Source organism: Phacochoerus africanus, chromosome X, assembly GCF_016906955.1.
Source record: "Phacochoerus africanus isolate WHEZ1 chromosome X, ROS_Pafr_v1, whole genome shotgun sequence".
In the NCBI taxonomy this organism is placed as follows: domain Eukaryota; kingdom Metazoa; phylum Chordata; class Mammalia; order Artiodactyla; family Suidae; genus Phacochoerus; species Phacochoerus africanus.
Window position 1 is genome coordinate 96,584,775 of NC_062560.1, and position 22,418 is coordinate 96,607,192.

The following is a 22,418-nucleotide window of genomic DNA, read 5'->3' on the forward strand; positions in this document are numbered from 1 at the left end:
TAAGGTAATGGTCTACTTTGATTCTTTTCCTTGTGGCCATCCAGTTTTCCCAATAACATTTATTGAAGAGGCTGTCCTTTTCTTGTTATATATTCTTTATTCCTCTGTTATAGTTTAACTGGCCATATTCATGTGGGTTTATTTCTAAGCTTTGTATTCGCTTCCATTGATCTATGTGTCTCTTTTTATGCCAATACTATACTGTTTTGACTGCTATAACTTTGTAATATAGTTTGAAATCAGGAAGTGTGACGCCTCTAGCTTTGTTCTTTTATCTCAAAATTGCTTTAGTTATTTTGCTCTTTTGAAGTTCCAGACAAGTTAATTTCTTCTTTAAATGAAGAAAAAGAATAAAGGGACTCAATCCCCTAAACTCAACCCATGATTCTGTTGAGAGAGGGCCAGGTAAGTGATCTAGGGGAGTAGAGCAGTCATGAGGGTAGGAATGGGACAACAGAGGACCTGGAAAATGGACTGAGAGATATGAGAGGAGATCCTAGAAAGAGGAGTCTTAGAAAGAAAGAGTTCAAATTTTTGGAGGGCAAGGAGATTGAGATTCCTTTTGCAACTGTAAGTTTTTGTTTTCAAATCTGTGCCTTTTCCACCTACCACCTGCCAGATCATTTATCATTTATATGACTACCCCCAACATGATCTCTTTCTCTCAAGAAGAGATAAGAAGTACATATGGAGTACACAGATTTGTGGTTGCCAAGGGGGAGGAGGGAGGGAGTGGGATGGACTGGGAGCTCTGGATTAGTAGGTGCAAACTATTGCATTTGGAGTGGATAAGCAATGAGATCCTGCTGTATAGCACAGGCACTATTTCAAGTCACTTGTGATGGAATATGGTGGATGATGATATGAGAAAAATAATGTATATTTATATATACTGGGTCACTTTGCTGTACAGCAGAAATTGACAGAACATTGCAAATCAACTATAATAAAATTTAAAAAAACTATTAAATATAGAAACATGGTCCTACTGTATAGCACAGGGAACTATATTCAGTATCCTGTGATAAATCACAATGGAAAAGAATATGAGGGGTTTGGGATGGAAATGTTGTAAAACTGTGTTGTGATGATGGTTGTACAACTATAAATATAATAAAATTCACTGAGTTTTAAAAAATAATTTCAAGATCAAAAAAGAAAAGAATATGAAAAAGAATGTGTATTCATATACATATATATGTATAACTGAATCACTTTGCTGTATAGAAGAAATTAACACAACATTGTAAATCAACTATACTTCAATAAAATTTTTAAAAAAAGGTTAACTCCTGAAACAAAGAAAAAGTACATAAGGAGTAGATATCCCAGAAGACCAGAATGAGGCCCTAGGTAGATTGTATATGATTTTAGAAAGTGGAACACAAAAATTTTTATATATATCTTTATATCTTGCTTCTATGATCAAGTCTGCAGGACAATTTAAGTGACTTTATTAGTGCAAATCAAATCTAGAGGCATTTTAAAATTTCCCATGTTTATCTATTCAATTGAGAACTACTGAGAATCCCATCAGGTCCAGCCACTGTCTTATTTATTTGTATTCTGATTATACTAAACTATTGACAGTGAACTCAGGCTGAGCACAGGTGGTGGGAGCAGGGTGGAGACAGGATGCAATACTGGGTACTTCCCATGGTGTTTCAGATGTTTGCTTCTGAAAACAATAGAGCTAATGTGTATCTTAGGGAAAAAAAATTTTCAAAGACTCAAGATACACTGTCACCAACAAAAAGTAAAGTCATTGTAGCACACCCAAGACCGTGAATTAGAAGACAGGCTCCGCTCACAGTTCTTAACTTGCTATTTGACCTACACAAATCACCTCTCCATATCTCAGGGTTTCCTAATTATAAAATGGGTGTACTTCCATCTGCTATGCATGCACTTTTGAGGAGCAGATTAGATCATAGGCATGAGAACATGTTGCAAATGCAAACCATTGATAGCAGATACATAAAAACCTTACCTTAGAATTACGTGCTGCTGATAACACAATGGTCTTAAAAGCTTGCTTGAAAATACCTATGTACCATTAGAAGTATTTAGGTTCTCTAAATTTTCCATGGGGCTTATTTGTGTGTCCAGTGCTTAGAGGCCATTGTATGTGAAGGAGTGCCCTAATAGTTTTGTAGATCTAAGAGGATTTTGAAAATCACAGAAAAGCTGGAATACATGTATAAGGAAATCAGTTGAAATCAACTGAAATCTCTATTCAAGGGTCCTGCTCTTTGCATCTTCATTTTGTCAAGGATCTTGCCATTCTGTATCAATCTGTCTCCACAATAGAATCATTAATATCATCATTGAATGATCTGGCCATCTTAGTAAAACCCTCTCTTCATCTCACATTCTCCTCCAGCTACTGCACAGCTTCTCTGCTCTCCTTCAAAGCAAAGCTTTTTGAAAGAACTATCTACACATGCTGTTTTCATTTTCCTCATCTCAAAATACCTCTAATAGCTATAACTCCAAAACTGCTCATCTAGGTCACTTTTGTCTAGGTGACTCCAATAGCTACTTCTCTATCCTCACATAGCAACTTGCAGCAGCATTAAACACTATGCCCTTTTCTTTGACACATTCCCTTTCTCTTGGCTTTTGTGACACCACACACTTGATTTTCTCTAGCTCCTCCTTCTGAGTCTCCTTAGTAGGCTCTTTCTTTTCTATAGAGGAGTGTACCAGACCCTCGAGTCCTGCTGTACAAAGTGGTAGTCACTAGTCACATTGTGGCTATTTCATTTAAATTAATAAAATAAAATTGATTAATAAAATTAAGTAAAATACTAAAATTAAATATTTCTTAAATAAAATTTGAATTAATAAAATTAAAAATTCAGTCCCACACACCTAACATTTCAACTGCTCAACAATAACCAATGTCTTGTGGCTAACACATGAAACAGCAAGACACAGAACATTTTCATCACTGCAGAAATTTCTACTGGATGGTATTACCTAGACCAGACTTCTAGAATTCAAATTACAGCTCTGCCACTCTACCAGCTGAATGACTTTGGGCAAGTTACATAGTCACACAGAAAAAAAATCCCTGCCCTCATGGAATTTATGCTACTCTATAGGAAAAATTTAGGGTGTGTCTAAAATGTAGAGTGGAGATCTGTAAATATTGATAGCTCTCCAAGAGATACTGGTAAGTGAAAAATGCCAAGTGCAGAATAGTATAGATAGCTAGACGGTTAGATAGATACATAATATGTTCTTGGTTGGACAAACTAAAGATATGCAGAGAAACATACATTCTTACATTTATTGAAAATTCTGAGATGGCCAACAAGCACGTGAAAAAATGCTCAACATCACTATTAGAGAAATACAACTCAAAAAACTACAATGAGGTACCACCTCACACCAGTCAGAATGGCCATCATTAATAAATCCACAAATAACAAATGCTGGAGAGGGTGTGGAGAAAAGAGAACCCTCTTCTACTGTTGGTGGGAATGTAAATTAGTACAACCACTATGGAAAACAGTATGGAAGTACATCAGAAAACTAAACATAGAACTATGACTCAGCAATCCAACTCCTGGGCATAAATCTGGACAAAAATTTCCTTGAAAAATATACATGCACCTGCATGTTCACTGCAGCACTATTCACAATAGCCAAGACATGGAAACAACCTAAATGTCCATTGACAGATGAATGGATTAAGAAGATGTGGTACATATACACAGTGGAATACTACTCAGCCATAAAAAAGGACAAAATAATGCCATTTGCAACAACATGGATGGCGCTAGAGACTCTCATACTAAGTGAAGTAAGTCAGAAAGATAAAGACAAATACCATATGATATAACTTAAATCTGGAATCTAATATATGGCACAAATAAATCTTTCCACAGAAAAGAAACTCATGGTCTTGGAGAACAGACTTGTGGTTGCCAAGGGGGAGGGGGAGGGAGTGGGATGGACTGGGAATCTGGGGTTAATAGATACAAACTATTGCCTTTGGAATGGATAAGCAATGAGGTCCTGCTGTCTAGCACTGGGAACTATATCTAGTCACTTATGATGGAGCATGATGGAGGATGATGTGAGAAAAAGAACGTACATATGTATGTGTGACTGGGTCACTTTGCTCTACCGTAGAAAATTGACAGACCACTGTAAACCAACTATAATGAACAAAATAAAAATCATTTAAAAACAGAAAAAAATTCTGGAGAGCTACGAAAGGAATGTAATGGTCTCTTTGAGGAATTGTATCAGGGTCAGGAAAAAGACCAACTTTGCATTTTAAACCTTTATGTACTGTTTCATTTTGTCACATATGTAAATTACTTTTGATTAAAAATAATTTTAAATTTGTATGCATATGATTTGGTATTTGTCTGCTTACACATTATTGTATAACTAACCACTTCCAGAACACAGTAGCTTAAAATAACGGCCATGCTGTTATATCTCATATACTTGGCAAGTCACAATTTTATCAGAGCTCAGCTGAGCAATACTTCTGCAATTGGCATCAAGAAGGGTCATTCAGTGGTATTCAGATGGCTAGTATTGGAGGGTCCAGGACTGCTTCATTCACATGTCTGGTGCCTTGGCAGTATTGGCTAGAAGTTTTGACTCAGCTGAGCCTCTCTCTGTATCCAAGTATTTCCAGGACTTTCCATGTAGTCTCTAGCAGAGTAGTCATATAATATAAAAAATTATATGATGGCTCAGAACTCCAAGAAATCAACATGGAAACTACAAGTCCTTTAGAGGTTAGACCTAGGACGACTTTGATGTTACTTCTGCCATACTGTATCAGTTAAAGCAGTTCTAGGTAGGCCAGCCCAGATTCAGGGGATAGAAAGTAGAGATAGACTTGGCCTTTCTATGGGAAGAGTATCAAAGCATATATGACTATCTTTTTTACTTTTCGGCCACCCCCATGGCATATGGAAGTTCCTGGGCCAGGGATCAAATCCGAGCCACATCTGTGATCTACACCACAGCTGCAGCAATGCCAGATCCTGAACCCACTGTGCCAGGCCAGGGGTCGAACCAGCACCTCCAAAGAGACAAGCTGGATCATTAACCCACTGTACCACAGATATCAAGATTGCTGCTTTAGTACAAGTTATATCTGTGATAATTCATATTAGGACTAAAAGCCATAACTGTGGAGATAGTTTAGGGTAACTTGAATGGGAAGCATAGGGAAAGAGAACTTGAAGATATGAGTGTAACATCTTCACAATGGAGGTTGCAGGAGGCCATTCAAAATGTCAGAGTGAGGGAGTTCCCGTCGTGGCCCAGTGGAAACGAATCCGACTAGGAACCATGAGGTTGCGGGTTCAATCCCTGGCCTCGCTCAGTGGGTTAAGGATCTGGCATTGCTGTGTCCTGTGGTGTAGGTCGCAGACGTGGCTTGGATCTAGTGTTGATGTGGCTGTGGCGTAGGCCAGAAGCAACAGCTCTGATTAGACCCCTAGTCTGGGAACATCCATATGCCGTGGGTGCAGCCCTAAAAGGACAAAAAAGACAAAAAAAAAATCAGAGAAATCTAGTCATTTACTCTAAGATCACCCTGGCCAACTGGTAATGCCTGCTTCTATTGTCCCCCGCCACGGCCCCCGCCCCCTTCATCCCTTTATCTCTCTTAAGCTAGGCAATGTCAGAAGCTTTGTTCCTCAGGTAGGGTCCATGTCTTTCTTGGCTCTCCCTTCCCAAGATGCAGAGCACATAGTGGAGTATAGAGGCTACAGCAGAATCAAAGTAATGAATGTCATCATTTGACCATCTGCCCTCCAGCACATTCTACTCTGCTATCTTGTAAAGAAAACCATTAAACACTGTGTTAGGTACCTCAATATACCTTTTTATTATTCACTGTAAGAACAACAATAGAGCAAGTATTATTGGTATTCCCTATTTTATAGAGAAGGAAACTAAGACACAGATATCAAACAACTTTACTCCATACTACACAGATGGCAAAGCCTGTATACCAGCTGAGATCTTTGACTCCAAAGCCTATGATATTTCAGTATACATGCTGCCTATCAAGTAAAAAAGAACAACAAGCCTGTACACCGGACACTCAAGGTACTTTTCTGCTATTTCACTCATCTATCCATACAATATATAATGTGTGCAAGGATGCTCCCATACTGCCAGAATCTCCAGAGTGTTAAAGAAAGGTCTAAGGAGAAAGGCTGTACTTCTAGCACTGGCATTCCCAAATATTAGTATCCACAAGCTTGGAATTCATATCACATTGTGAAAGATTTCCTTTTAATACTATTACATGTTTTACTGCTGCTCCTGGCACCTCTGTGTTGCAAAAGAACAACGGTTAATAGAGTTTTCATTGTCATGTATGTTTGGGGATCTGACTAGAAATGGTGGGTTAGGAATAACACAGGTTGTCTCATTTTTTTTCAGTATTAACCAGAAGTTGCTAAGATAGAGGCATGTAATTGGAAAATATGGGCAGGAGATGTGGGCCTCAGGAGAATGAGAGACACCTAACACAATTGGAAGAATGCAATGCAATTCAAAAAAAGAACTGGGAGGGTTTGACTCAGGCAGGATTCTGCAATCCTTTCATCCCTTCAGTGTCACAGAACAATACAGTGTCAGGTACACTAAGGAGAGTGGAGCTACAGCCCTTAGGCAAATGTACAGTGCTGCGCAGAGGGTAAGTAAAGGAGAGAAATGCAATGGAGAGAGAAACAATAATTTTTAAAAACTGAGTAAAAGAAAGAAGAGAAAAGGAACTATCCTGTGGTAAACAGAATTGAAGGCTATCAACTTGGGAGAGGCGACCACATACAAAATTGCCCATTTGGGAACTAGGTCCTTGGTGGTGGTAATTGGTGCAGAAAACTGCCAAATGACATGTAAATCACATCTCTAATTTTACATTTTGGCATTTTATATTAATCAAAGTGGCAAGTCCTTCTATTAGAATAAGTTGCTAATACCCAAATCCAACCAATACATCACAAGGAAGAAATCTCCAAACTAATATTCCTAGTAAATATAGATGTAAAAATCCTCAACACAATGCTAGCAAAACAAATCCAGCAACATATATAATGGATTTACACACTATGACCAACTATTATTTATACCAGAAATTCAAGGTTGGTTTAACATATGAAAATCAATCAATAAAATACATATAATCATCTCACTAGGTGTGAAAAAAAGCATTTGACAAAATCCAGTACTTTTCATGATGAATACACTTACACTAGGAATATATAGAAGGGAATTTATCAACTTAATAAAAACCATCTATAAAAAAAAACTAGCCAACATCAATATTTATTGGTCAAAAACTGGAAGCTTTACCCTTAAGATCAGGGATATGACAAGGATATTCACTTACAAGTTCTATTCAACATTGCCCTGGAGGTTTTATACAGGGAAACTATACAAGGAAAAGACTGGAAAGGAAGATGTAAAACTCTCTCAGATGACATGATCTCATATGTAATAAATCCTAAGTAATCTACTAAAAAAATCATTAGAATTAGTAAAGGAGTTCAGCAAGGTTGCGGGATACAAGGTAAATACAGAAAAATTATTTGTATTTCTATACACTAACAATGAGTAATCCAAAAATAAAGGAAACATTTGTATGTATAACATCATCAAAAAGAATAAAATACCCAGGAATATATGTTACCAAACAAATTTAAGACTTATATATTGAAAATGACAAAATATCATTTAAAAAATTAAAGATAACCTAACTCACTGGAACATCATCTTGTGTTCATGGGTTGGAAATCTTAATATTGCTCAAATAGAGATACTTCCCAAACTCAGCTATAGAGTCAACACAACCTTGATCAAAATCCCAGCTGTTCTGCAGAAATTGACAAGGAAATTCACATGGAAATGCAAGGGACCCAGAATAGCCAAAACAGTCTTCATGACCTTAGATTTGGCAATACTGTATTCTTAGCACAAGCAACAAGAGAAAAATTAGATAAATGTGGATTTCATCAAAATTAGGTACTTTTGTATTTCAAAGGATGTCATCAAGAAAGTTAAAATACAACCTACAGAATGAGAAACAGTACCTGTAAATCATAAATCTGAAAGGAGTCTTTTTTCCAGAATACATAAAGAACTCTTACAAATCAACAAAAAAGGACCCAGTTAAAAACCAGCAAAAGATTTGAATAGACATTTCTCAAAGATATAGAAATAGCCAATAAATAAATGAAAAGATGCTCAACATCATCAGTCATCTGAAAATGCAAATTAGTCACAATGAGATACTACTTCACACACATTAGGATGGCTATAATTTTTTAAATGTAAAATAAATGTAGGTAAGGTTTTTAGAAAATTGGAACACTTGTGCATTGCTAGTGGAAATGCAAAATGAGGCAGTCACTTTGGAAAATAGCCTTGAATTTCCCCAGAAGGCTTAAATGTAGAGTCAGCATTTGACCCAGCAATTCCACACCTATCATCCTGCTACCCAAGAGAAATAAAAAAAAAAAAATTCTATACGAAAGTATGTACACAAATTTCTATAGCAGGATTATTCATAATAGCCCCAAAGTGGAAAAACCCAAGTATTCATCAAACAATAATTGGATAAATAAAATGTGTTACATCTATATAGTGGAATACTATTCAGCCATGAAAAGCAGAAATACTGGTGCAAGCTACAACATGGATGAACTTAAAAAACATTATGCTAAGTAAAAGGAGCCGGACACAAAAAGTTGCATATTATATGATTCTGTTTATCTGAAATGTCCAGTAGGCAAATCTAAATTAAGAGTGGTTGCCAGGGGCTGGGTTCAGGGTGTAATGAAGAGTGGATGCTAATGGGGAAGGGGTTTCTTTTTAGGGGATATGGAAAGATTCTGGAATTGAGTAGTGGTGATGAGGGCACAACCTTGTGAATATACTAAAACTCACTAATTGTACACTTTAAAAGGTCAAATTTTGGAGTTCCCATCATGGTGCAGTGGAAACAAATCCAACTAGGAACCATGAGGTTGTGGGTTCAATCCCTGGCCTCACTCAGTGGGTTAAGGATCTGGCATTGCCGTGAGCTTTGGTGTAGGTTGCAGACACAGCTCCGATCCTGCGTCACTGTGGCTGTGGTGTAGGCCAGCAGCTGTAGCTCCGATTGGACCCCTAGCCTGGGAATCTCCCTATGCCGCGGGTGCAGTCCTAAAAAGCAAAGATAAATAAATAAATATATAATTCACATACCATAAAATTTGCCCATTTATTTATCAATAAAGCTGTTATTTTTAAAAAGTAGAATTATAGGACTAACAACCAATGGGAGAAATGAGTTAAATCTTCAGCTTTTTCTACCTTGGCTGGCAGCATCAGCAGCATGCTTCTTTTTTCTTCAGCACCTACCCCCAAGGTATTTACTCATCCTTTCATCTATGGTGGAAGTATTATATTTGCTAGTCAGCCCAGCCCTGAGCCAGGAACACTGGACAGGCTGGGGTCTACATGCATCATATATTCTATGTAGCCCTTCCCTTATGCTATGTTTGTACAGGAAAAAAACTCTTTCCTCCGAAAGTGGGTTAAGTGAAACTCAAAGAACCATCTGAAGCAACAGAAAGAAAAGTGAAATATTAGAGCATAAGCTGTAGGGAATGTGTGGTCTCATTGTTACAAAATCCTCTCCTCCAATCAAGAATACTCAAGGAAACCCAGACATTTCCCCTCCTACTCTCTCTCATCATGGTAGGTTGGAAAAATAGTTTGAAATCTTCCAGTTAGAGTCTAACACAGTCCCAATTCACAGTAGTGAACTTACGCCATTCTCAGTGAAGTTGGCAGCCCTAGGAGAGTCCATAGCTACTCCTGTCAGCCATTTTAATATTTAATACCTTTTGTCATTAACATATCAGTAACAGTGTGAAAATGCCCATAACAATTCCCAATGTTTAACCAAAGTTTCTAATGCATGATGTAAAACAATTTACCTCTTGTTATATCCTCAATGGAGAGTGAGAAGAGATACTGTTGATTTGCATTTGGAAAACAGTGCCTAGAAGAAATACTAATGGGGGTAAGATGTATTCAGAGGATGACAGATCAGTAGTCTCTAAGAATTTGGAATCCCTTTATAGATATGGTTGCCCCAAATCAGTCACATGACTCTGGGTAAAAGTGCATAAATGATGTGGAGAGACATAAAGTAGAACGCAAATTGGTACCCCACTATGGAGAACAGTATGGAGGTTCCTCAGAAAAATAAGTATAGAGCTACCATATGATCCAGCAATCCCACCCCTGGGCATATATCCAGACAAAACTTTCAGTGAAAAAGAGACGTGCACCCCTATATTCATTGCAGCACTATTCATCATAGCCAAGATATTGAAACAACCTAAATGTCCATCGACAGATGAATGGATTAAGAAGATGTGACACCAGGACCCATCAAACTCCAAGAAGAAAACATAGGCAAAACACTCTCTGACATCAACATCATGAATATTTTCTCAGGTCAGTCTCCCAAAGCAATAGAAATTAGAGCAAAAATAAACCCATGGGACCTCATCAAACTGAAAAGCTTTTGCACAGCAAAGGAAACCCAAAAGAAAACAAAAAGACAACTTTCAGAATGGGAGAAAATAGTTTCAAATGATGCAACCGACAAGGGCTTAATCTCTAGAATATATAAACAACTTCTACAACTCAGCAGCAAAAAAGCCAATCAATCAATGGAAAAATGGGCAAAAGACCTGAATAGACATTTCTCCAAAGAAGATATACAGATGGCCAAGAAACACATGAAAAAATGCTCAACATCGCTGGTTATAAGAGAAATGCAAATCAAAACTACCATGAGATACCACCTCATACCAGTCAGAATGGCCATCATTAATAAATCCACAAATAACAAGTGCTGGAGGGGGTGTGGAGAAAAGGGAACCCTCCTGCACTGTTGGGGGGAATGTAAGCTGGTACAACCACTATGGAGAACCGTTTGGAGATACCTTAGAAATCTATACATAGAACTTCCATATGACCCCGCAATCCCACTCTTGGGCATCTATCCGGACAAAACTCTACTTAAAAGAGACACGTGCACCCGCATGTTCATTGCAGCACTATTCACAATAGCCAAGACATGGAAACAACCCAAATGTCCATCGACAGAGGATTGGATTCGGAAGAGGTGGTATAGATACACAATGGAATACTACTCAGCCATAAAAAAGAATGACATAATGCCATTTGCAGCAACATGGATGGAGCTAGAGAATCTCATCCTGAGTGAAATGAGCCAGAAAGACAAAGACAAATACCATATGATATCACTCATAACTGGAATCTAATATCCAGCGCAAATGAACATCTCCTTAGAAAAGAAAATCATGGACTTGGAGAAGAGACTTGTGGCTGCCTGATGAGAGGGGGAGGGAGTGGGAGGGATCGGGAGCTTGGGCTTATCAGACACAACTTAGAATAGATTTACAAGGAGATCCTGCTGAATAGCATTGAGAACTTTGTCTAGATACTCATGTTGCAACAGAAGAAAGGCTGGGGGAAAAATGTAATCGTAATGTATACATGTAAGGATAACCTGACCCCCTTGCTGTACCGTGGGAAAATAAAAATAAAAATAAAATAAAAAAAGAGAAAATGAAAAAAAAAAAAAGAAGATGTGGTACATATACACCATGGAATACTACTCAGCCATAACAAAGAACAAAATAATGCCATTTGCAACAACATGGATGGCGCTAGAGACTCTTATACTAAGTGAAGTAAGTCAGAAAGAGAAAGACAAATACCATATGATATCACGTATATCTGGACTATAATATACAGCACAAATGAACCTATCTACAGAAAAGAAACAAACTTATGGACTTAGAGAACAGACTGTGGTTGTCAAGGGAGAGGGGCAGGGAGTGGGATGAACTGGGAGTTTGGAATTGGTAGATGCAAACTATTGCATTTGGAGTGGATAAGCAATGAGATCCTGCTATATAGCAAGGGGAACTATATCCAATCACTTGTGGTAGAACATGATGGAGGATAATGTGAGAAAAAAGAATCTATATATATGTACCACTGGGTAACTTTGCTATACAGCAGAAATTGACATAACATTGTAAATCACCTACAATGAAATTTTTTTTGTCTTTTTTTTTCAGGGCCACACCTGCAGCCACAGCAATGCAGGATCCGAGCCGCATCTGTAACCTATACCACAAGCTGGACCCTTGACTTGCTGAGCAAGGCCAGGGATCGAACCCGCAACCTTGGGGTTCCTAGTCAGATTCGTTTCCGCTGCACTACAATGGGAACTCCAATAAAATTTTTTTAAAAGAAGTAGAATTTATGTTCCACCCTTGTAAATTAGCAAGGCCACTTGAGTCTGACCAAGCCACCATTTCCCACAAGCTAATATAGTGGCAGACTCAGGCAAGCACCACTAGCAAGTACCAGTCTCTCCAAGAGCACTTTGAAAAACAGATTCCCAATGAACCATCACTGCCATCCTGCCCAGGCCACCTTACCTAACTGAAATTGATTGGAGACATTCCCACATGTTTGCATTACCTCCGGGCTATTCCATCCTAAGGGGTATAATGCACAGCCTGAGCTTATCAGCAATCCTGGAAAAAAAAAAAGCATACACACAGGTAGAAAAAAAATATAACAAGTTTTCTGTCACCCCAACATTCCCTCTGGATTAGCTCAGCTCAAATTCTGCCTCTTCCTCTCAGAGTTTACCTTTTCCCTTTCACTCTAAATGTCCATAACACTACCAGCTCAACAGGATTCCTTTGCCATGCTGGAGGTGGTGAGTTGCAGTATGTTGTAGAAGGGACGACTCATAAAGAAAGGACAGTATTGGGAACTTGGACAGGCTAATGTACTTTTCACAGCCAAAAGGTTTTTGACAATGACCTCTTCAGCCAGACTCCTCTTCTATCTTGGTATGATTTACAGAAGGTAAAGGTAGAGACTGCTACTCCTTCCTACAATTCAGCTTTTTCTAAGAGTTAAGTCAGTCCCTACTAGTTGAAGGTAGGTCATGATTTCTGCAACTTCAAGTCAGCTGCCAGACTGTGATCTACAGAAAGTATACACATTATGTAGGCTTCTCCCAGAGAGTGAGGCATCACATTTACCTCTTCCAGAAACATTTCCTTCTTCTGAGAAATCATTCCAACTTCATGCTAAGCATTCCAACTTTCTTTGGCTTCTAATACCTTCCACTGTGCCCCTTGCCTTCATCTCCATCTCATTTAGGTCATTTAGTTACCCCAGGGAGACTCTGTGTGATTTTAGTGATAACCTTACTTTTCTGACCAGAGATACAAATCTGGCTCAGCTTGCTGACACTGCTGTTTAAGGACAACTGCCTCATCCACAGCTTTTGCTCACTGCCTAAGTTTATGTTTTATAACCTATGACTGCTCCTGTGCCTTTGGTGACCATGGCTTGTACTAAGCATTGGTATCTGACATAAAAACAAGATTCATTGGCCAGGAATGCTCTGAAGAGAATAGCTGGGCCAAATTCTTGTCCCTGGAAATTTTAATCAGGAAATGTAGAGATGCAGAGCTATTACCAGATGGAGCAGAAGTTAGGGAAAAACACCAGGAGGTAAAATCAAGTCTAAGTCAAGTTGAAGCTAAGTTCATCCCAAAATTATGAATGGACATCAATTCTGCATAACCTGAGCACACTGATTGGTAGAGGTAGAGAACACAGTGGCAGGAAGCAGATCCACCATGAGAGAAAAATCCATACTTCTCATGAAAGAGCTAGAGAACCCAATCCTTCCCAATGGCTTTCCAGTTCCACTTTTCTTATAAGAAACCCCCTTTTCATTGGGAAAACTCGAGTAAGTCTCTGTTACTTACTCCAAGAAAGCCTAAGTACAAGAATTCTATACTCGAGTATAATACCAAAGGTCATGGGATAGTCACCAGCCACATGTGTGGATGTAGAACCTAACACACAACACAGAGCTTCCACAAGGAAGGTGTCTCATTAGTGATGACTGGCTGGCATATTTAGAGGTTCTGGAGCTCTGTTTCAGCCAGTGAAATGCAGGATGCTCCAGGGACTGTTGGCCTCACCTTAACTTCTCTTTTCTCACTGAGGAAGATTCCATATACATTCTGAGAAGCTAATAAGCCCACTTTGCCTTCAGCGGAAGGCTTGTGGAAGCTCTCAAAGCACTCCCTACGCTTATCTGCAACATGGCAACCAGCTGTTCTCAATACTCAGTGAGGCCAGAGAAAAAGACAAGGACCTAAGGGAAATATCAAGAAGGGTTTAAACAGAAAAACAGAACTTTCTGACAGAGTTTAGAGACTAAAAGAATGACCAGTTAAGTTTAGAAATTCCCTCCAGTGGAATGCTTAAAATTAGAAGACACTGTTATCTTTCTCATAGTCTTCAAGGAAATGAAACTGGTCACTCAAAAGACTTTTCTAGGCTCTGGAATTTATCCAGTGACAATTGAACAACACTTCTATTTTTTAACCACTGATAAACGGAAACCCTACAATATGAGGAGATATGAGCCAGAGTTTGCTTGCGAGCCCAGGGAATACGCAATGGGTTAAGGATAAAGTTGGAAAGGAAACCTAAGCCTTTTCCTGCTTTCAGTGTCTACCTTCTGAGAGAAGAGTTAATAAAAAGTGAGCTTTCCCACACAGATGAGGAAGAAAAGAACACGAGTTTATTAAAGAAGTTCTGTTTTCCAACCTCCACATTCAGATCCCTGGGACTAGCATGAACTCTGATTTCTCAAGCAGGAGACTGTGCTGGCCAAGAGCCTTTCTTAACATATCAGGAGGCTCCTTCCAGCTTCTTCAATCCCCCTGCTCCTTAAACCTTACTACACCAAGGAGTTCAAGTAGGGATTAATTACCTCCTCCAGGAAACCTTTCTTCACCAATCCCAATGCCCACCCCAGGCTAAGTTTCATATTCTTTCCCACTGTTCCAGTAGCACACTGTGCTTACTTTTGTGATTAAAATATTCTGTGATGGAGTTCCCATTGTGGCTCAGTGGTTAACGAACCTGACTAGTATCCATGAGGACGCAGGTTCGATCTCTGGCCTTGCTCAATGGGTTAAGGATCCAGCGCTGCCATGAGCTGTGGGGTAGGTTGCAGACACAACTTTTATCTGGCGTTGCTTTCTTTGGCTGTGGGGTAGACTGGCAGCTACAGCTCTGAATTGATCACTAGCCTAGGAACCTCCATATCCTGTGAGTATGGCCCTAAAAAGACAAAAAACAAAAATATTCTGTGATATATATCCTTCAACAACTGTTTGTTGTCTGCGTCTCTAACTAGAGTGTGTGTTCTTTGAAGGGTGGGGCCATATTTATCCTCAACTATACACCCTTGGCACCTGATGCATAATAATTGCTAAATAAATGCACCTGTTTCAGAGTATGCTCTGCCTACCCACTGCCCAAGGGGGAAGGCTTCTGAAGGGGTCTCCAGAAGCTAGGGGATCATCCTAGGGGTAGGAGATCATTCTAGACACCTGATACAGCCATAGTTTTTTTTTTTTTTTTAATGGTCGCACCTGTGGCACATGGAAGTTCCCAGGCTATGGGCCACAGGCCTACACCACAGCTCACAGCAATGCCTGATCCTTAACCCTCTGAACAAGGCCAGGGATCAAACCCGCATCCTTATAGATACTAGCTGGGTTCATTACTGCTGAGCCATGATGGAAACTCCCAGCCATAGAATTTTAGAAAAGGAAAGCCCTTGGAGATTACCTATTCCAATCCCTCCCCATTACAGATTGTGGGTGTTGAAACCCAGAGAGGGAAAGCAATTTATCCAATATCACATAGCTAATTGCTGGCAATGCTTTTTCTCATTAATTAGAGAGTTCCTTAGAAGTTCTGTCCTTCTAGAGACAGGTGTCCAGAAATGACCACCTCTTGATAACAATATCTCTAGCAGGCACTAGGAATGTTATTGGTATTAGAGCTGGATAGACAGCACAACATGATGGCTTAAGAGAACAGTGTATTATCTACTTGCATGTTGCTAAGAGAGTAGATTTTAAATGTTCCCACCACAAAATAATTATGTGACATGAAGAATGTGTTATCTGGAGTTCCCGTCGTGGCACAGTGGTTAACGAATCCGACTAGGAACCATGAGGTTGCGGGTTCGGTCCCTGCCCTTGCTCAGTGGGTTAACGATCTGGCGTTGCCGTGAGCTGTGGTGTAGGTTGCAGACGCGGCTCGGATCCCACGTTGCTGTGGCTCTGGCGTAGGCCGGTGGCTACAGCTCCGATTCAACCCCTAGCCTGGGAACCTCCATATGCCGCGGGAGTGGCCCAAGAAATAGCAACAATAACAACAACAACAACAACAAAAAAGACAAAAGACAAAAAAAAAAAGAATGTGTTATCTAACCTGATTGTGATAATCACTTCACAGTATACATGTGTATCAAATCATCATGTTGTACACCTTTCACTTACACAATGTCATATGTCAACTATATTTCAGTGAAGCTGGGGAAAGACAAAGAGAGACAGAGAGAGAGAGAGGGACTAGGTTGTGTAGTCAGTCAACACTTAAGTTCAAATTCCAGCTCTGCTACCTAGAGACTGTGTGACTTTAGGCAAGTAATCTTCGTGTGCCTCAGTTACCTCATCTTTAAAATGGGAATAATAGTATCTTACAGGGCTGTTTCAAGAAGTAACACTCATAAAGTGCCCGGCACATAGAAAGTGCTCAACAAAGCTTTGGTAGTAGTAGTAAATAGCAACCTCTCCCTCTGGCTCCTCTCTCACTTTCCACTTATAGTCTCCATGCTAATTTCTCCCTCACCTTTTCATCCTCATAATAAACAGATGGAAAGTCAAAAGCTGAAAAGGTCTTGATTTATTTTTTTTTAATTTTTTTTTTATTTTCCCACGGTACAGCAAGGGGGTCAGGTTATCCTTACATGTATACATTACGATTACATTTTTCCCCCAGCCTTTCTTCTGTTGCAACATGAGTATCTAGACAAAGTTCTCAATGCTATTCAGCAGGATCTCCTTGTAAATCTATTCTAAGTTGTGTCTGATAAGCCCAAGCTCCCGATCCCTCCCACTCCCTCCCCCTCTCATCAGGCAGCCACAAGTCTCTTCTCCAAGTCCATGATTTTCTTTTCTAAGGAGATGTTCATTTGCGCTGGATATTAGATTCCAGTTATGAGTGATATCATATGGTATTTGTCTTTGTCTTTCTGGCTCATTTCACTCAGGATGAGATTCTCTAGCTCCATCCATGTTGCTGCAAATGGCATTATGTCATTCTTTTTTATGGCTGAGTAGTATTCCATTGTGTATCTATACCACCTCTTCCGAATCCAATCCTCTGTCGATGGACATTTGGGTTGTTTCCATGTCTTGGCTATTGTGAATAGTGCTGCAATGAACATGCGGGTGCACGTGTCTCTTTTAAGTAGAGTTTTGTCCGGATAGATGCCCAAGAGTGGGATTGCGGTCTTGATTTAAAAGCTGCCTGGTTGGAGTTGTTATCTTGCAATTTTTCACAGGCACCAGGCCAGAGACCAGGAATCCCTGCCAGGTATGCTTTCTGCCCCAGCGCCCATGGCTCCACGCTCTGCCCAACCTGCCCTAACACCCTTCCCATCCCCCATCCTACCTCCTGCCTTTTAGACCAGTGAACACAGCACGTTGTGAACATACTTCACGGAGACATTGGACTTGTAACTGACAGAGGATTCAATTACATTTGCTCACAGATGGGGAAAGACATCCTGGGAGACATTTTTTTTTTAATGAAGTCACTGAGTAATTTATCCTCAATTATATTTGTCCCCAACAGTTTCAATCAATTTGGGTATGTGAAAATGTGCTTGAAATAGGAACATAGAAGTCATTTTCCAGTGACAGGCCCTGCCACCTCCTGGAAGACTGCAGGCTTATTAAAAATGTAGATTATTGAGCTTCACCCATAGGTATTTGATTCAGTAACTGTATCCCAGGAATATGCATTTAAAAAACACTCTAGTGATGCTGATGCATCTGGTCCTGCTATATAGACATAAGAAAAAAATCACTAAAAATAGTAAAAGCAGGAGCTCTAGCGGCAGAGGAAACTAGTTTAAATGCCAGCCTTGTCATGTGTGAGCTATAGCCCTGGCCCCTACTTCGCTACGTGTCATTCCTAACTACAGGTTTTAGTACTCCTCCAGCCACATATGCCCCTTAGAGAAGTCTGTCCCAACTGCATATGCTCAACTGGGTACGTTCCTATTCTCACTTGCTTCTAGAAAGGGAAGGCTCTTTACAGTGTCTTACCATCCTTACTCCCCCACTGCACATGTGCAGGTAACCAGTGAGTTGCCATCTTGCTTCCCTTTTTCAACTGCTCCTTCCACAAGAATCCCCTATCACAAAAAGTACCAAATGTGCTCCCCAAACATGGTTGCTATAGTTTTCATCCGCTGCCCTGACCAAGCAGAGGCCTGTAATTTGACACTTTACTCAGCTTCAGCCGCTGTGGCAACTCAACACCAACACAAACCTTCGGGCGCACAATCTCAGACAGACCTCACAACACTCCCAGCAGCTACACCCCAGCTGCCCTCAATCTTCCCCTGCTTTCAAAATTACTACTTCCCCATATCCCGACAGCTATGTAGCCCCCTCTCCCAACCACACATTCTCAATTAGCTAGATGCCTAATCTTTGTCTCTGGGCAGGGAAAACCTCCTCACCTGGGTGTTATCAACTCCCTTTACCCACCACTCCTCCCATTCACAAGTACAACTGTTGAGCGGGCAGCCCTTTTGATGCACTTCACACCCCATTCCCAAATATTTGTCCAAATATGGCTGTTTGGTGGTTTGAATTGACTACCCTGAGCAGAAGTCTCATGTGGGTTAATTTGCTATTAATTTGCTCAATTTATTGCTTTTGTAGCAACTTCAACTCAAACATAGTGGAAAATTTATGTCTGTCTTCCAGCTATATCCCAGCTTTCCTTTCCCAGGGAACTCCCTCACTCAACTCTCTCATTCATTTGACTGCATATTCTCTCTCAAAGTTATAAGACAGTTCACTTCTGCTAGAAATGTTTAAAGCAGATCAGGGGAGGCTTCCCAGAGAGGATACATTTGACCTGGCCTTTCAGAGACAGATATTTACAGGCAGAGATGGAGGAAAAAGAAATTCCAGAAAAAAATTATGAAGAAAACTGAGCAGAGGTTCTCAAATGTTAGTGTGTACTGGAATCCTGCTGGGCAATGATAAATAACAAATCCAAGAGAATAGTTACTTCTGCTGTGGCGACAAGGATATGAAGGAGACTCAACCACACTGGCAATATTCTATTTCTTAAGCTGTGTATGCATGTATCTGAAATATTTCATACTATACTTTTGACAATAAATCAGCCTGAGAGGCTGTATTAAAATGCAGAGTGCCAAGCATCAATTCTGATTAAGTAGGCTTAGCACAGCACTAAGGAATCTGCATTTAACAAGTACCCCAGGAAATTCTCATACAAGTGCTTCATGAACCACTCTGAAAAAAAACCATTGTGATAGTATCTCTTCTCCAAAGGGGAAAAAAAATCAGTAACACCAGTGTATAAAGCCCAGGGTCAGAAGCCCTGGACCTTATTCTCTGCTCTAAATTGCTACATGAAAGTCAGAAAGAGAACGACAAATACCATATGATATCACTTATATCTGGAATCTAATGTATGGCACAAATGAACCTTTCCTCAGAAAAGAAAGTCATGTACTTGGAGAATAGACTCGTCGTTGCCAAGGGGGAGGGGAGGGAGTGGGATAGATGAGTGCTCGGGGTTAATAGATGCAGACTATTGCCTTTGGAATGGATTAGCAATGAGATCCTGCTGTGTAGCACTGGGGACTATGTCTAGTCACTTACAATAGAGCACGATAATGTGAGAAAAAAGAATGTATGCATGTATGTGTAACTGGGTCACCATGCTGTATAGTAGAAAATTGACAGAACACTGTAAACCAGCTATAATGGAAAAAAATAAAAATCATCATATTAAAAATAATTTAAAAACAAAAAATAAATAAATTTGCTACATGAGTCTTTGCTAGTAGGTAAACTTCTTTAAGTACCATTTCCCAGACAGAAAGCTACTTTTATAATCCTTGTTCAGCATGTTAGGGAAAAATTAAATGGTGCCTGCTGAAACTCTGGAAAACTTTCCAGGCAATGCATGGTTTCCAGAGAAGAGAATGGTTCTTAGAAAACAGCACCTTTTCCTTGAATCAAGTTCTCATGATCTGTCTCCAGTGGCAAAATTCGTTCAGCTTGAAGCATATAGCATCAGGACCTTACACGGAGGAAAACATTAGTGCCTGTCTGGGTATATTGAATTCTATCTCCTTAACTAAGGGAGGAGGAGGGGTGGACTGGGGATTTGGGATTGGCATATGCATACTGTGGCATATTGAATGACTGGCCCATGGGGACCTGCTGTATAGTACAGAGAACTCTACCCAATATTCTGTGATAATCTATATGGGAAAAAAAATCTGAAAAAGAATGGATGTATATAACCATCACTTTGCTAGTAGAAATTATCACAAAATTGTAAATTTTTATACGTCAATAAAACTTTTTTTTTTGTCTTTTTGCTGTTTCTAGGGCCACTCCCGTGTGGCATATGGAGGTTCCCAGGCTAGGGGTCCAATCAGAGCTGTAGCCGCCGGCCTACGCCAGAGCCACAGCAACGCAGGATCCGAGCCGCGTCTGCAACCTACATCACAGCTCACGGCAACGCCGGATCGTTAACCCACTGAGTAAGGGCAGGGACCGAACCCGCAACCTCATGGTTCCTAGTCGGATTCATTAACCACTGCGCCACGACGGGAACTCCCAATAAAACTTTTTTTAAAAAAGAAAGTTCCCATTGTGGCTCAGCAGGTTAAGAACCTGATTAGTATCCGTGAGGATGCAGGCTCGATCCCTGCTCAGTAGCTTAGGAATCCAGCGTTGCTGCGAGCTGCAGTGATGTTCACAGATGGGCCTCAGATCTGGTATTGTTGTGGCAGAGGACAGCAGCTGCAGCTCCATTTTAACTCCTAGCCTGGGAACATCCATATGCCATAGGTGTGGCCCTAAAAAAAAAAAAAAAAAAATCCATCCAGGGTGGTGTTCTCACTTGGGTTGGGGAAAGGGAACACAGCACATACATCAGAGTCACTGGGGAAATTTTTCAAAACATGCAGCCTTCCACCTGTTGCTGTGTGTATCAGTATGGAAGAGAGGACTGGAGAGTTGGGGAGTCCACATTTTTAAAGCACCTTAGTTGATTCTGCTACATTCTCTGCTCTAGAAAGATTCTTGGCCTCCCCCGAGTAACCTGATCCAAGATCTTACAGTTTTCCTTGCCAAGAGTTCCTTACATTTACTTCTCACCTATTTCTTCTTGGGTTAGCTCTCACTGAAGGTAGAGGATAATTCAAAAGCATCTTGCATATGTATGCACAGGGGAATGTAAATAATGACCTTGCTCTCAGGGACCCGGGGCCAGCTGGTTGGAAACCTCAGCATCCCCGGGGTCGAAATAATCTCCTGGCCAGATGTTTCCTTCACCGGTTGGAGCAGGGCATGAAGGTCCCAGTGGAAGGCTCTCTGGACTCTACACTTGTCCAGCTGGATCAGCTGCAGGTGGAGCAAATGGGACCCAGGGGCCCCATCAGGTCACCTTGCTGAGTATGACTCAGGCCAGCAGCTCTTTATTTCTTCCTGTCTCTCCCACTTCCCACCGCTCATGTCTGTGGGCAGCTGCCAAACTAGGGAACAAAAATCAGGCACGGGGAGGGAGTAGTTCTTAATGGATACTCCATCTCTTCAGTGGTTTGGGGTCTGGCAGAGAGAAACCAGACCTGAAACAAATTGGCTCCCCACTCCCCACCCCCGATGTATTTTGGTTAATGCAGCAGCTGCAGAGAAGCAGCCAAGCCTGGAGCAACAAAATCAATTTCTCTCAACTGAACAACAAGCTTAAACTTCACCCCCATGGCTCATTCTCTTGTTTTTTTTTTTTTTTTTTTTTTTATCCATGGAGCTCAAAATGCTGTTCAGGCTTGGCTTCCTGCCACTAGCAGAGCCCGTCTTTGAGGGGTCAGATCCCAAGATCTCTGAAGAACCTTGGACAATTGTTGTGTGCCCAGGGGCTTCTACAAAATATACACTCAAGCAGTCTTCACCATTCCTTCACATCTGATGTAAACTTGACAGGCACCAGTTTCAAAAAAGGAGGTGGGAATGACTCTTAGTTGGCTGGTATTATGGATGGGAGGCTTCGGAAACTTAGTGGCCTGTCCAAAATCATTTCCTTGCCCAGAGATAAACCTTGTAGCACATCTTGGGTCTTGAAACTTTCTCTGACTACCG

General features: G+C 40.4%; 1 protein-coding gene across 3 annotated transcripts in view; it reads right to left on the bottom strand.

Moving 5' to 3' along the window:
- Positions 1 to 22,418, bottom strand: part of LHFPL1 (LHFPL tetraspan subfamily member 1) — a 62,571-nt gene that overhangs the window by 26,910 nt on the left and 13,243 nt on the right. For 2 of the 3 annotated variants that reach the window (XM_047764830.1, XM_047764829.1), the window contains exon 3: positions 12,531 to 12,629. The exons of the other annotated variant lie outside the window; for it this stretch is intronic. In XM_047764830.1, coding sequence (XP_047620786.1) covers positions 12,531 to 12,629 — 99 coding nt within the window. The remainder of the gene's footprint in view (positions 1 to 12,530; positions 12,630 to 22,418) is intronic. 3 annotated transcript variants of the gene reach the window in all.